Below are 17352 nucleotides of genomic sequence, written 5' to 3'. Positions count from 1 at the left end.
ATGAAAACATGCAAAAAATTATTTGAAGAATATAAGGAAGTTGTATCTGTAAATACACCTACACACACTACACCAGTCTCATCTCGAGGTGAAAGATTAAGTGTTTTTTCAGTAATCAAAAGTAGAAGAATATCTCAACATACAAGCATAAGTTGTTCTGAATTATAACGTTATTTGGATAGCCCACAAGTGAATGATTACAATGATTTTGAAATTTTGGATTGGTGAAAACAAAATAAACCTATATGGCCTGTGATTTCACAGATGTCCCGTGATAGACTAACTGTTCATATTTCTACAGTTGCTTCTAAAATAGCTTTTAGTGCAGGTGAACAAGTGTTGAGCAATTACCACAACAGACTTTCACCTCAAATGGTTAAGGCACTTATGATATCGAGAGATCATATTCATGCGCTTACGAGAAGACAAAATTATAGTGAAAATGAGAGAATTCAAAGTGATTTGGATAATAATCATTGGGCAACGCGAGTAAATTGTTTGCCTCCTCCGATGATTGAACAACAAAAAAAATTTCATTATTTCATTTCGTAACGTTTTTATTAGATTATTGAAGTGGAGTATAATGCAAATGATTGGTACGCTAGTAAGGCCCACCAACCTCGGCCATCGGCCTAGGCACCAAGCCTAGGCCTGCGGCCCTATTTTGAGTGGGCCAGGGCCTGGGCCTAACTTTTCAGCCCAAATTTTAGCAAGAGCCCGTGAGGCCTGTTAGTGAGCTGAGTTGGGCCAGAATTACACCCCTACAAAATACCCATTTCTTCCCTATCACAAACCCTAACCGTAACCATACATTACCACCCACTGCTACCACCGTCGTCATCGCTACTGCAACGCCGCTACTGCCACAGATCTGTCAACATCCCCTCTCTAGCCAATAACCCTCCATAACTCCTTCCTTTCACTGCCACACTATTCCCAACACCCTCTCGCCATGGCCTGCCTCTTTCGTCGCCGCTCTGCAATCGTCTTTCCAAGTCCTCTCCTTCCATTACCTCTGCAATCAAGCTCCCCAGCCCTGTCGCTCCTCTCTAGTCTTTCCCCAACCTTGCTCTTCACCACCATGACCCACCACATTTGCAATCCTCTCACCCATATGACATTCACGATACAATGAGAGAGAGAGAGAGAGAGAGAGAAAAAGAGAGAGCGATTTGAAGAAGAAAAGTGGGTTGGTGATTGCGGCCGTTACCGCCATCCTAAACCCAAGCCCTGACCTCCTAGCTTGAAACCCTAAATTTAAGATAAAGATGAAGATGAAGAGAAGAACAAGAACAAGAACAAGAAGAAAAGGGGAGTCGGCGTGGCCTATGGTGATGGTGGTGTTTGTGGTTGCGCCCGTGGTGGCTGTTGAGGTGTGTGAACTAAGAGATTAGTGTTTGTAAATTATGTCTAAAAGAGTAATTTAGTTAAGGGATACAACATAAATTTTTTTAAAGAAAAAAGTAAATGGTGTGCACCGAAAGGAACAATGGTGTGTAAATAGAATTTCACACATATTATACACACAAATAATACAACACAAAGTAGCTTTTTTCTTTCTTACTTAAAAATTGGAAAAACTACTACAACGATGCATCGGTTCTTTAATTCTTATCACTCTCCTCTCTATCTCTGTCACATTGCAACAACACTGTTAGTCCCCATACTTTGGTCTTTGTATTATTTTAACCCCTACATATTCAATTGCATCAATTTTGACCATGAATTTTTTATTGTCTCAAATTGGTCCGATTACTTCAAATTGTTAGCATTTTTTTATGACAAATGTGCACATGAGCAATATGTGTTATACTTTAAGTAGCAAAATTGTAAACTTGATCAATTCAGTGATTTAACACCAATTAATTCAAAGAAAAAAAAAATTCAAAAACCCCAATGACACTAATTAGATCAAATTGAAGCAAAATCTAAAATTAAAGGTTAAAATTGAGTCAATAGAAATTGTAAAAACTAAAAAGTCAAGTGCTAAAATGTTGAAATTACCAATATAATTTGCCCTATATTAGGAGTGCTCGCGGATCAGGTTAGATCGGGTGACCTCCCATCCGTCATCCGTCCGAACTTAGCCGATTGAAAAAAATTAATCTGCCATCCATCCGCTTAACAAAATCATAAGATCACAACTAGCAAATAAATCTAATTTTTTCATGAATAATCTATTACACCTATGAGCCTAAAATATCAATAAAATTGGCATCGAAACTAGAGGTGGCAAACGGGCGAGTTAAAATGGGTTGTGTAATAAGACAATTTAATCCAAGCTCGCCCATTTACTAAATGGGTTTAAACGGGTTGGGTTGATTTGGGTACGGATTGGGCACATCAACCCGACCAACCCATTTACATTATTGAACTCATTTTTCCAACATATGCAATTTTTTTTAAAAAAAATATTTTTTGCTAACAAAAAAATGTCAGAAATAACTTTTAGAGAATTACATATATATAGTCATGTATTTAAAAAAAATTCCAAAACTTATGATTTGGATCAACATAACCATTTTTTATATAAAGATATCGGGTCGGTTTAAAATTTTAGATATAAATCTTGATAAAAAAATAAATACATAAAAATAAAAATACGATATAACATTTTCAAAAGAAGGGACAAGAATAAAACTAGAAGAATAAAAGAATAAAATAAAAAAATAATTTCTTATTAGAATTTAAATTGAAGAAATTTAAATAAAAAAAATAACATTCAATAAAAAATAAAAATAAAAACCAACCTAAACACATTTATATCAAATATATATTTGTTTTTCTATGTAGATATATAAATGTGCTTGTGCACAAGCACAAAGAGAGGAGAGATAACGTGTCCTAATCAGAATTGCTATAAATAAAATAAAAGTAAATTATAAATACAATTCATGAGATTTGATTAAAATATGAATTGCCTTCTGTAATTTTGAAAATTATATTTCACTCTCTAAAGTTTCTAATTTTATAACAAATTGTCTTTTTTATTAATAAATCATCAAGTCAATTAACAGTTTTTAATGATATTAGAAATATGTTTCAATTTATAATTTAGGTAATTTTATTATTGTATGGGAGAGCAATTATGAATTTCATTTTTTTAGTTAATTCTGTTAAATAAAAAATTCTAATAAGGGAGTATTTGTAATTTTCTAAATCACAGAAGACAAACTGTGCTTTAAATAAATCTCAGAAGGTGTATTTGTAATTTATCCTAAAATGAACGTAGTTAAGTTGCACAAGTGAACATGTGGTGGAGTGGTTAACAATGTTGTTTGATCGCGGTTAGCGCGAGGTTGAATTATCAGCATTGCATGTTTGTATTAATTTATCAACAATGATAGAGACCACTAATTTTGGAGCTCTAAAAAGATCACTAATGATATGGCACTCAATAAAAAAAGAAAAAAAATACAACATTAAGGCAAACATCAAATCATTCATAGTGGGGCTCACTGCCACATCATTAGTGATAGCACTAATTAGTACTCTCACTCATTTTCCTTAATTTATTAGGGCTGCTGTTAGCACTTTAATTCTATGAACCCCTAATTTCTTTAAATCTCTACCATAAATCTTAAATTTTAATAGAATTTCTTTTAACACTCCACTTAATATTAAATTTATCCCTATTCATAATATCATCACACCCAAGTACACACCTACCTAATTTTGCACACTCTATCTATCATGGTTGAAGACGGTCCCTCTCCCTCCCTCTCCTGTTGAATAACGACGACGATGACGGTCCCTCTCTTTGATTTATTCGAAATCAGTGAATGACAGTGTCCATTTTATCAAAACCATTGCATCATTGTTGTAAAATTGAGCCAAAATCACACCACCGATCGTCCACCTGATCATCCGGCCGATTGACCGCCCAAGGGTTGGTTCAACACTCTACTGCTGAACATAAACAATTTTGTTAGCACTGGGTTGCCGAACGTAAATAATTTGTTCAACACTGTGTTGCCGAGTATAAATAATTTTTTCACCACTGTGTTGCCAAACATCATTTGTTTAGTACTATGTAAATTAACCCTCAATTCATTCTTTTCCATTCCAATTCAATATAACAAACATCCATTCCAATTCAATCACTAGTTTCTGATTCAAGGTTTAGGATTGTGATGAAAAGGAATACGTTTAGGGTTTAGGACGGTGATGAAGAGAAATACATTGAATTTAGAAAAGTGATGAAGAGAAACGTTGATGAAGAAGAATACATTGGATTTAGATGAGTGAGGAATACATTTAGGTGGGGGAGGTAGGTGAGTATGACATCATAAAATTGTCTTTATTTGGTGAGTTGGTGTTTCATTAAAGATTGTCCTTTAATAAAATTACATTTCAGGAAATAAAAGTAATAAAAAAAATGAGAATTGAGGAGTCCAAAGAAATTAAGTACTAATAACAACCCCCTAATTTTTTTAATGACCCAATACCAGCCCACACAAACCCATATATATTACCCAATTATAACCCGCTTGATAAACAAGCGCGTTTAAATCCATAAATTACGGGCGGCCGTGGGTAGATTCAAAGATGCGGGTCAAAATTGCCACTCTAATCAAAATTATGCCGACCCACATACGGTGACAGAACAGGAAGGTCCAGGCTTCTATTTGGAACACCCAAGAAAAAAACCTATATTTGTACACAAATATTAATGTGCTTCTCTTGGATTTTCTTATGCGTGTGTATATACATGGAGATAGAATTATGTATCAACTAACCTTTCATCATTAACTGAGTAAAGTACAATACCCTTTCCTTGTGTGGTTGTCAGTGATTACGTTGTATGATACACAGTATAAGGGCCAATAGACCAACAGGGACTAATCGAGTATGTCAACTTTGTATATTATTAAGTGGTCATGAACTAGTATAACTCTTTTGGTCTTCCACATGCTTTACTTGAGGATGTCAAACCACTTTTTTTTATCATCAATATACTTTTGACATGAAACGTAAGTTAAGCAATTTTCAGCCAAACAGATAAACAAATAAATAAGTCAAACACGGGCTTCACTTGCAATATATATTCCTATTTTGAAAGTAATAATAACCTTCCAGCCATGTTCACAGGGGCATTCATAATGTATTAAACAGCATATACAGTGGAAGCCAGACCAGCCCACAAAAGGGAAGGTAATAATTCTACCCCCGAATAGCGTTCAACTTCAAGCCAGACTTTAAAGCCTTGTGCAGCTCATCCATGATAGAAAAGCCACATAATGCCGCCGGTCTACCAAAAGACAAACAATCTTCGGGTAGCAATGATCTGAAAGAATCACTGTCATTGAAGCTTGCAAAATCACACTCATCCCTGTATCTTAAATCTGGGGAGAGGGAAGATTGCAAAAGGCAAAAATAAGCACAGGAAGTCAATTGAATAAAACTCCATTTACAGATATATATATATATATATATATTATATAAATATCTTAACATTTGTGTATATCATATAAACAATGAATGGATATTTGATTCTTACGTTTCAAGAGGTAATCATCCCATTTCTTCTCGTCGAAGAACAAAGAACTGCAATCATCCTGTGCAGCCTTTAAGAGAAATAAAATAATAATTATGGAAAAGTCACTCATAATTAACATAATAGCAAGCTCAAGACCCCATGTTGCCAAGCAAAATATGCTGGAAAAAAGTAACACGGATAACTAACCAATATTTGTGTGCCAGTGGACATTTCCGTTTTGGTCAGTTATCCATAACAATGAAGATGGGAAGACCTAACAAAAAGGATACCCAAATAAATAGACCTTACCGTCCCTGTACGATCATTTTCTTGCTTTCCATAGAAAATTGCCAGAACCAAGTGCTCAAGTCCAACATTCTTATCACCTGCGAAATATATGCTCAGGTGTGAGGGGGGAACATGAATATGCATAAACCTACTGCATCCACCAACTGGACAAATCCAGTTTCCTCAACCGAACCCAAAGCAACGTTAAGGCTGAACTAGCAATTTAACGCCTCAAATATTTCCAGAACAGCCCAACTTACCTCCATTTTAAAATAAAAAGATTCATAATATCCAGCGGCAATATAAATTTATAACGAGTAAATTCAATAGGATGTTGAGGACATTACAAAAATAGAAATCTAACCAAGAATGGTAGCTGCATCGCGCGATAACTTGTAAATGCTAAACGATGAGAGCTTCAAAGCTAATTGACCCGTATAATCTAGCACTCTACCACGGAGCATCATCTCAACACATCTACGAACACTTGAAAGTGAAAGGCCAAACAAAAGATGCTTTACACTGATGAAACGATCACCTTGCATTCTTCTCTCATGATCAGCAATTTTAATCACTTCAATGAACTCATCTGTAAAAGGTCCAAAGCAACCATCTGATAAAGGAAAAATTACAGCTTCCTGGAAGTACAGCAACTGAAAAAAAACAAAAAAACAAAAAATCAAAGAACACAAAACAAAACGACCGACATCATGAAAGGAGACATAAAATAGAAACCATAGAGAGAGCATCGCGAATGGGATTCAAGGCACCACGATCCAATTACCAATTTCATGTACACATTCTTACCAACAAAAATTACATGACCAAACAATGCAAGATAGGGCTGTCAAACAAAAACTGACTAATCCGTAAACCAGTCTGAACTGGTTCTTTTTCTTTCAAAAACCAGTCCCCTGTCCAGGTCCAATTTATTTTTATTTTTTATATACGTATTAAATCGTTTAGACATGCGGTTTATTGCTCCCAGATTGGTGTGCAGTTCATGGTTTTCCCCAAAATCGAACCAAACTAATCCATGTACACCCCCAATGCAAGAAGCTAAGGAATTCGATGAGACCAACAGAACACCCACCCAGGATGCACTACAGTAACTGAAAACAGCCGAAATGAAGGCAGGAAAAATGATTAATCAAAAGTACACCACAAAAATATATGAACCACTTGAACATGCAGGGCATAGAACACATAAAATTAGGAAAACCTATGAAACAACAAGAACTAGTTTGTGGCGCTAGTGATAGGGGACGAGAACAAATTTTGTTGAAGCATAAACTGAAGATTAATTCAACAGTAACTTTATTTAGGAATTTGTATTCTATTTTTCCTCTTGTTCCCTTGCTGGTAGGGGTGAGAATTTGACATCCAACCCGTTAACACAACTCAAAATTTACACATAATTAGAGAGTTTGGGTTGGTCATTTATTTGACACAAACACAAACATTACACGACACGACAACACGAATATTAAATTGGTTGATTTAGGGTTGAACACGCGTAAACTGAGCAAGATCCATACAATAATTCATGTCAGCATGTGGACATGAAGGAACCCACTATAAACCCAAATGCAACCTGTAGTAGCCATAGAATTTCAAATGTTTTATTCTTAGCCATTGAATTATATTTTGGTAAGGGAATATAACTGGTTTTAGCATTTTTGGTAGATGTTTGGATGTTAATGTGCGACAATCTATTAAGCACTGACACTTCAAAACAAGTGTCATAGAGGTATTGAACATAGGGACACGTATGGGACACGCCATCCGGTGTGCCGGTTTATTTAATTAATTTTTTTCAAGGACACGTCGGGGCCACATCAAGGACACTTCGGATTGTTTGTAAAATATCGAATTATTTGTTTGTGGATGTAGTATTAATTTATGTAGTAAATAAAATATAATATATCGTCGTGTCCACGTTGTGTCCGTGTCCACATTTAAACGCAAAGTACCTAAAGGTAATACAGAAATTCCATCACCTTCATTAAAACAATTACAACTATCATTACCATACGGGAGGTCAATAAAAGTTCCTCAAACTGCATCATTACTTGGGGAAAATCAATATAATTTACCCACATAACAACTCTATTTATTTTTACTTTAAAAATAAATTTTTATTTTATTTTAGTATAAGAAATCATTTCACATTCTATAAATGAGAAAAGAAGTGAGAACAAAAAGTCCAACATCAATTTTAGAAAGTCAACATCTAAATAAATTATCAAAAATTGTTCCTAAAATTAAGAATTTCATGTTTGCGTAAGCAAAAAACATGTATAACCCCATCTGTGCAAAGTTAGTCCAGTTATACAAACAATTTTAAAAATAATAATAGCAAAAGTTAGGATGTGTGTTATACACATGTCAAGAAGTGTCCAACATGAACATCCCAAAATCTTAATAGTATATGTGCAACTTAGGAACTCAAGAAAGGCCATTTCAAATATGGAACAGAAAACCACCAAAAAAAAAGAGTATAAAGAGAGAAAAATGCATAAAACAAGCACTTTGATTCATCCATTTACATAAAGTTGTAACATTTCCACACACACAAGACAAATTAAGTGAAAGGGGGTGGGGGGAAAGAGCAGAGAGAGGGTGATACCGCTGATGTTTTCATAGCAGCCAATTCATAGAGCCCAATGAATAAGCCATCAGCTAAAAATGAGCATGCAAAAGTAACATCCTCAGCGAGAAACACATCATCTGCTGTATTAGGTAAACAATTACGTAGCAATTCAATGTCATCGCCCCCCCAAAGCCTCTAAAACCAAAGAATCAAGAATACGATAACTTTTCTCATTTGTCAATTCCAAGGTAAGCTGCATTTTACAATCTTCCTGGTTTTCAATGGACAACATATCAGACATATGATTAAAATTGATCACTAAATTTTAAAAGTCGAACACTTAAATTTTAAGAATGTAAAAATAATATAGAACCTTACCAAAAAAAAAAAAAAAAACTGATAAAGAAACCAAAGCGAAACAGAAGAATGTGCTCCAACTACTAAATTAACAAACAATGAGTGTTTAGAACACATCATGCTGAAGCTGCAACTCATGTCAGCAGAAGATTTGGACAGCAGCCCCAGATTTTATAGAATAGAACTTGAAGTACTAATTATGATGTTAATTTAGCGTAACTCTTTTGAATGTTAAGAAAAATTACTCTAAAAAAAGGACAAACAATAGTGACAAATTTCTAAGAGCTCAACAAAAAAGTCAAGAACACAAAAACTGCCAAGTTCATACCTTCAGAGGCTCATAATTCCTAAGCATCTCCAATGCAATTGCTACTTCGTTTGGGCTAATATCATTCCACTACATCCATAAAATTAATAATCAACTTAGCAAGATTCAGTAAATTATCTTTGGAAATAAGTTAATATAACCATGTGAAATAATCCTGTCTAGAATAATTGGACAAGATTATCATATACAAACTGAAGAAAATAATACCTCGGGACCAAAAATAGGAAAAACCCATGGACGAAGAACCTATAACAAAAAGTATGAACAAAAAATTAAACTTCCTAAAAACAATTTACGTCCGAAAAATAAATAGACAAATGAAGAAAAATAGGAAAAACAAATAAAGTCATAGTCATGACTACCAAGGTACTTACAACAAAGGAAAGACAACAGCCAAAAAACAATATCTTTGTCCACAAAAGGGTGAAATAAATCCCAATTTCAGTCCCGATTCTTAGGAAGTTAGCTGATGCAATCCACAAGAAGAGCAAGAAAGAGTTTAAGAAGTGGCAATATTTGGAAATTGCCATGGATTCAAGTTTTTTTTATTAAAGTCTTATTTTCTATTTTTTTTAGAGTTTTTAGGTCATGGGTATTTTGGTAATTTTCATATTTTCTATCATGGGCTGTAGGGGTCGCCCATGGGTCATCATGTGGGTCAAGTTAATAAATTAATTTTTAGTTATGTTTCTTATTTGGTTTTAGATAGGTTTTGAAAGTCAAAGTTTTAGTCGTTTACTTTTTTTTGTTCTAGTTGGTCTAGGAAATCTTCGAATTTTATATTAAGTCATGTAATGCTTTTGATTCAATGGAATTGATATTTTAGGCTCCGTTTTTGTTTAGAAAGAAACGAATGATAGAAAATGAAAATTGTAAAAAGTGAAGTGAAAACGAGGGAAAAAATGAAATTTTAGTTTCTTGCATGCATTTGAATAGATAAAAAAAAAATTGCAAGAAAAGGATGGAAACAAATGTAATCACCGCATGACAGGGGTTGTTAAGAGAAGTATAGACAAAGCGGGAAACAATATACTCTTCGTCAAGTTTTGTGTGAAATTGTATATTTTGCAAAAAAAAATTGCAACCTTAACTAACAAGCTAATTTGAGTTGTATAGGAAACTTTAGTTTCCATTACTTTCGAGAACTCTTTATCTAAAGAAACACAAAAAATTATTTTTTTCTTTTTTTGTTGACTTTTATGTATTCTCTGTCTAACCTAATTGGGCCTTAGACAATTTTAACAATTTCGAAGCTTTCTTATGGATTGTGTAATGCAATCAAACCTTAAGTGTGATACCTAAGGCCTCAATGAGTGATTCCTAGGAACTATCTTCTTCTCCTTCTTTCTCTCATTTATTTTCTGCACTTCAACAGCCCAAATACTGTTTTATGGGTACCTGTTCACAGCCCTAAAACAGCCCCAAAAAATCTCATCTTTTTATGCTTAAACTCTTAACCATTTATCACCCTAAACAAACACTACCTGTCCCTTACTCTTATGGCAATTTCAGCTATAACACCCAATTAAAATCAGCCCCAAAGCTAACTGTTGTTGCTATCCGTACTTCTAAATTGGTAAATTAAACTTTGCCCCCTTAAGTTTGACCGTTTTCCCACTTTGGCCGGCCCTATGATTTTTTTTTTTTCACTTCGGCCCTTCACGTTTCAAAATTTTCCCAATTTACTCTTGAAGCTAACTTCCTTCCAAATTTAGGCGGAAACTGTCACTTGGGGCCACATATACACAAGTTAGATCCAAAACCTCAAACCCAAAACCCAACCCCAGCCCACCCAACCTTCCAAACCCACAGCTCCCCACCATCTCCCCCTTAGCATCTGAACCCTCCACCGCCCCAACCTCAATCTCTCCCTTCTGTCCCCAACCGCCAACAACATCGAAATCAAGGCTAACACCACCAGATCTACAGCCATAGCAATCACCATTAACACCGCACACTGCCCATAACCTCCATCCTCATCTCTTTCTTTAACTTGCAGTGACGAACAATGAGATCAGCAAGTAACTCTAACATAAAGACCTGCAACCACATCGAGATCGAGATCGAGATAGGGGAGGGGTTGGAGGTTAAAGAACAGAAAGAGAGATAGGGCAATAGACGTTAAGGGAGGTGGAGTAAGGAATGGTGGTAGTGGAAGCAAGGGTGGTTAGGAACAATTTCCAACTTTAGCCTGAATTCTCAGCTCATTAGTGCATAAAAGAATGAAAAGAATTATTTGGCTTTTCCCATCAATGAGGTAGATGCTACGTATATATAATAAATTTATGATACAATTTAAGAAATGATATAAATAAGAAACAATACTAAATTAACGATTGACACAATCACAGATTATATACATAGGCTGTGTTTGGGAAGGAGATTGAGAGGCTATTTTAGCCTCATTCAAATAGCCAAAAAGTTGTACTGTAGCTGAGTTTTTTTTTTTTAATGAAAAACTGACGTGGACAGATTCATGACTGTGTAGGGCAGATTTGAAATTATGTTTTTGCCCTTTTAATTTTTGACTAACCCACCACCTTAGCATTTCAACACACACGGGCAATTTAGTCATTTCATATCCCAACAAATCAATCATCACGTCAGGCACAACTTTTTGGGAATAATTTAATTATTTTTTATCTCAACATCATTTCAAACACATTTTTCAATACAATAATCAAACAAAAAAATCAATCCATCTTCCCAAACACAAAAATTAAAATAGCATATTAAAATAGTCAAAAAGCCAAAAAGCTTAAAAAATAGCCACTTCCCAAACACCCACATAATACTAAAAATAAAAAAATTCGATATACTCTAATTTCTATATTCAACACTCCCCCTCAAACTGATGTGAAGATATTCAACAATCACAGCTTACCAATGGATGACTGGAAGAAGCCGGAAAAAACTCAATGGCTAGTCCAAATAAATGCTACCGAACAAATCTGGTAGCCCACTAAATAAAAAAAAGAAGTCAAAAAGTGCTTAATACATCAACACCACACCCTAAAAAGGGGAAAAAAAAAAAAAAAATGAACTGCCCTAGAAGAAGGTGACCAAAATCAATGTTGAGACAGTTTAAAGGGGTCATGCTGGACCATTGTAGGAACTGACCGGAATCAATGTCGGGACAATTTAAGGGGTCATTTCGGACCGTTGTAGAGACTGACTGGATGTTGAACTAGCAAATATGGTACATACATAACTTATGATGTGGTGTTAAACGATGATGGCAATAGATGACTATGTGCGCTAAGGGGCGGCTTATTAGAAAATACTCCAGGAGGCTACTTAGGTGGTGCGCCAAGGGGACAACTTGGGTTGTGTGCCAGAGGGGGTGACTTGGATTGTGCGCCAGATGGGGCGGCTTAGGTGGTTCACATGGTATATCACCATGCTCACCATGATATAGGTATAATACCCCTCCTCAAACTCAAATAGGATTGAAGATGGAAACCTATTTGAGGTTGAAATAGAGGGAAAGACAAAGTGAAAGAGAAACACACCCAAAAATAGATTGCGAGTAAAAAAAAATATGATAGAGATATTTGGGATAGGAATAAACTAGTGGATAAAGTTAGAGATCATCACGAAGTGATACTGAAAGAAAATATAGCAGTGGAATGGGTTGAGATCTAGCGGGCAGCCAAGGCAAGGCTATCGCCTACTGGTGAAGCAAAATTACTAGGTACTTGACCTAACTCTGATACCAAATGCTACCTATGACCAAATTCCCAATTTGATAGTATCTAAATGCCGTCGAAACAAACCTCAAGAAAATTTATAATAAATTGATGGTATGCTTATCTAGTTTCCATAGGGTCAGGGAGATACTATAAAATATTAAATCCAAACAATGCATTAAAAATTGGCTTGACAACTATCACAGTTCAAAAATATCTTAGAAGTCAATCAACCAACAGAACCAAAATGAATTACCACAATGAACATTCAAGAATACATTTATTTCACAACCTAGAAAACAAAATAAAATAAAAAATTACCTCAACTTCTTTTTTGGCACTGCATGGATATAGTTGCATCAAGACAAATATTTAAATGAGAAACATACAAACTAACAATAATTATTAAAGCCATAGCAATTGCTAGCAATGAGAAAGAAAGATTCTTACCTCTGTTCTGTCATCATAAATATCATGTTCCCGTAGTTTGGAAAATTGATCAGCTTTCACCTTTCTTTCGGCACTACATTTATGTTGCTGCATACAGACAATATTGATTTATTTTTTTTTCATAATAAACAACAATGAAATATTTCTAAACTTAAATATTATAAGTCCATTTGGATAAATATGAATTTCAAATTAAGGGATTTAAGGTTAAATTTTATAAAAATATTGGAGAATAACTATTATAAGTAGATTGGAAAATTATAAAAGAAAATAAGTCGAAATAGAAATGATATATTTATTTGAAAAATTCTATAAAAACCAATTGCAAAAAAGTATGAATTGCATGTCGCAGTTATGATCTTTATAACCTTAGTTATGACACATTATGGTATTAATTATGACTCATTGCAGTGTTGGTTATAACCTAGTTATAATTTCTTGTGACTATTATTTTGATTATGACTCATTGCGATGTTAGTTATGACCTATTGGGATTATTTTTAGGTTATGACCGAAGCCGTCATGTTTGGTTATTATTTATTATGGTCGTTTTAGTTATAACCAAAAATGATTTAGTTCTAACACTTTATGGTATTAACACCACGAAATATCATAACTTGTATATGGTATACCCTTTTGTGGAGTGTATGGTAGAAGGACTCATATTAGTAGAATCTTTGTAATTAGAAAGAAAATCCTTAATAGAAGGGGCATCATCACCATTTTAAGGAGGGCACTGTTACAATTTTATGAAGGATATATATAATTTATATATGTTAGGGTACTAACAGAATTATCAAAAATCCAGAGAAAGAAAGATTCTTACCCCTGGTCCTACTGTAGATCCGTCCCTGATACATTCTAACAATTATTAAAGCCAAAGCAATTGCTAGGAATGAAAAAGAAAGATTCTTACCCGTATAGTGTCACAAAGATCATGTTCCCTTAGCGTGGAAAATTGATCAACTTTCACCTTCCCCTCAGCAATAGCTACAAGAGGATCACATTTACACTGCACATGGAAAAAAGTGTTTTCACATATGAGAAAAAGAGAACAGGTAATCAACCAAAAAAGAAAAAAATTTCTTGTATATAAAAATTCTTACAGAGTCAAGAATTTCACATAATTTTGAGTACTCATCCTCAACCACACTCTGATCAAATATTCTCTCAAAATCTTCCTGGAATATAAAAGTAAATGAAAATGAGAGCAATGGAACCAACATTCCTTAACAATTCACCTTATAAAAACTCGTGTAAATTCAAACATATTATGAGAAACACCACAGCTATAGCAAAAAAACAAAAATTATGTTAATTAAATATATCAGAAGAAGATACATCAATAATGACACAAGACAAAAGTGATACATTTACAACAGCAAAATCACATACTGGCAACCGCCAATGTGTATCATTTTATATATTGAATGTAAGTGCACTATGAAAGAGACCTTCCAAACCATAAAAACCCATGCAACAAAGACATTCATACTATAATATTATAATCTACCACCATTATAACAAAAACAACAACAATGATAACAAGAAAAAAAGTTCAAATAAAAACAAGACAAAATGCACATCATGAAATGATCAAGAACAACGTAATTTATTAACCTAAGAAGCACTTGTGTGAGAATCAAGTAGCAATCAACTAGTTCAAACTACAAAACTCGCCTTTTAAAAAGTAGAGCAATATAAAATTAAAAAAAGGATAAGATGAACACTAAAGCAATTGTGAGGGTTCCATGATTCATATAGTCCCTAACCCATCAAAACAAAAGGAACACCAATATATAAGATGAACACTAATTGAGCAAAAATGATTTGATATTTAAAATCCTTGCATTAGTCAATTGACAATGGACACAAGACAACCATTCTTAACCCACCATAGTAGCACAATGGAGAATCACATATAACTACTTCACTATTTTCATTCGGCACACATCAAGTTAAAATGACACATCCACTCTGAATTCCTATCAACACATTCATAATCAAGCTCGGCCATATCCACCTAGTGAAATTTAGATCTAGTCATCTAAATCTTACTTGACAAACATATAATGAATCACCATCAAATCCATGAGTTGTTCAAACATAACAAAATAGAAATCTAATGTACCTACATTAAATGTTGAACAAAACATCAAATAAATTTTTTAGTTACACGAGACTAAAGCAAATATTAAACCACAGAAAATTGATGAAAGCTCCGCAAGACTACTACCAAAAACAATATCCACAAAAAGTTGGCCACAGGCACATTAAGGTAGAATTTAGAATTTACCATATCAAAAACACTCAAGACAAACTTAACAATACTTTTAAACACACTTTCGCCAACAGTATTGTAATCCTTGTCTTTGATTAGCTCCTTGAAGGAACAGAACATAACATAACACATCGCTCCATGGGCTAATACCGCAATAGCCTTACCAATCTTGGTGTACTATTCTTCTTTGATTGGCCCAAACCACAAGGCATCTTGTACTACCTAAAAATATAAATTTGGTAAAATTCAGGGATTGATAGGCAATGCACAATAAGTGAAGTAAAAACGAAAAAAAAAAGGGTTAAATATATCTTTAGATAAATCAAAAGCAATAGCATTCCATATTTTTATACTTCAATTTCCACACCTACCAATGCAGGTTTTAGTGTTGGACAAAAGGGACTTAAGGCAAAATAAGACAACATCAGTTAACATCCTTTTAGTACAAATTAACTATTATTATGTTAATTTTTAATGGACACGCAGCACAAATCACCCAAAAATACATGTTTTGGCTAAAGCTAGTGTGCTTAATAAACTATGCCCATTTGCCCTTTTGCAAAGGCAATTTCTGAGAATGGATCATGAAAATTATGCTGGCCTCGATAATCAATCTAGTGTTCAAATAATGTTTTCCAAAGCGCAATTAGTTATCAAAAGTGATTATCAACCAAGATGGTTGTGCTGCAGTGAAAGTAATAATAATTGAAACACCTTATGACAATACATACATACATGCCAAGGGACATCATGATTTAGTATTTCGTAATGTCAAGATGAAAAAAGAGTAAGAAATGAAACCATAATATGCTCCACGATCATACATTAAATAGAAAATAAATTTCTTATTCATCAATGTTTCATAATATGCCCCATAATCACACAATCAATAGACCATAAAGTTTCTCATCAAAATAAAATTTAAAGAAAAAAAAAAAAAGATTCATATTCCTTGAATACAATAGAATTCAAAACAAACAAAAAATTTCCATTTCTACCAAAACTAAATTTTCCATTCTCTGTCTCGACCCATGTTACTTGGATCGTTATGCTGTATGGAATGGGAACTAAAACAAGAACAAAAAACACCACATGCACTAAAATGTGAAACGATAGGGGTATTGTATAAATTACAATATTAAAATTTAAGGTACTCCTAGAGCAATTTACTTTCAAAGATTAGACATCCAATAAAAAAAAAAATAGTACATTTTTTTCAATTGATCATGAAAAAACACATTTTCATAAGCATTATGAGCATTTTTTCCCATTTTGTCCTTCCAAAACTGCAATGAAACTGCAATGCTCCTTAGATTTTAGTTCATTATATTTAATTTTTCCCCTAAGAAAAACAAAGGAAAAAAATTTTGGAATCACTTTGGATAGATAATTAATTGCTTTGGAACAAAATTGTACCATATTTCAAAACGTGCATCCAAAATGTATTAGCAGCTCTAGTAACACTTGGTCAAGATTATATTTCTTATTAGGCTTGCCCTTCCTGAAATGCTCTAGTAGCAATTAAAAAATTCAAAAACTTCATGAATAAAAAAAGTACGTCACTAAAAAAATCAAGAACACAGATGAAATAAACAAATAATTTATAGACCTCCAACAAAAGGTTGTTTTCTACATTTCCCAAATAAGGATAAAACAACCAAGAAACCTTTCTGGTGGCTAGGCCACTCCCTTCAAGCTCCAATGTTTGCCTGCCATGCTTTTTCCAAAATGGGTCTCATTCTCATATGGTTCAAGTGTCAACACCTAAAAAAGTGACAGCAAAAAAGGGAGGGAGTTAAGATCAAATTCTCATACAGGCAAGTATATTCAGCATTCTACAATGAGCAAATACCTTTCTGCTGTCTTCTTTTTCTGAACTGCTTTTAA

The 17352-nt window shown here is 33.9% G+C and overlaps 1 protein-coding gene across 5 annotated transcripts; it reads right to left on the bottom strand.

The window, feature by feature from the left end:
- Positions 1–5014: 5014 nt before the first annotated feature.
- LOC145807526 (uncharacterized) lies at positions 5015–15687 on the bottom strand. 5 transcript variants are annotated; one of them, XM_082905903.1, is made up of 10 exons: positions 15481–15687; positions 14291–14365; positions 14101–14196; positions 13185–13271; positions 9253–9291; positions 9046–9114; positions 6132–6420; positions 5789–5865; positions 5501–5567; positions 5015–5287 (listed from the first exon to the last, which is right to left on the bottom strand). In XM_082905903.1, the coding sequence occupies exons 1-10, from the start codon at positions 15595–15597 to the stop codon at positions 5199–5201; spliced, it is 1005 nt and encodes a 334-aa protein (XP_082762029.1). In that variant the 5' UTR covers positions 15598–15687; the 3' UTR covers positions 5015–5198. The 5 variants fall into 5 exon arrangements, with proteins under 5 accessions (XP_082762029.1, XP_082762028.1, XP_082762026.1 ...); XM_082905902.1 differs by having other exon boundaries at positions 5015–5345; positions 15630–15687; XM_082905900.1 differs by having other exon boundaries at positions 5015–5345; positions 15481–15682.
- Positions 15688–17352: the final 1665 nt, after the last annotated feature.

The sequence above is a fragment of the Camellia sinensis genome, chromosome 14 (genome assembly GCF_055761805.1).
Source record: "Camellia sinensis isolate YWXY chromosome 14, ASM5576180v1, whole genome shotgun sequence".
Taxonomy (NCBI): Eukaryota; Viridiplantae; Streptophyta; class Magnoliopsida; order Ericales; family Theaceae; genus Camellia; species Camellia sinensis.
Note: the sequence above shows the minus strand (reverse complement) of the source record. Positions and strands in the feature narration are given on the sequence as shown.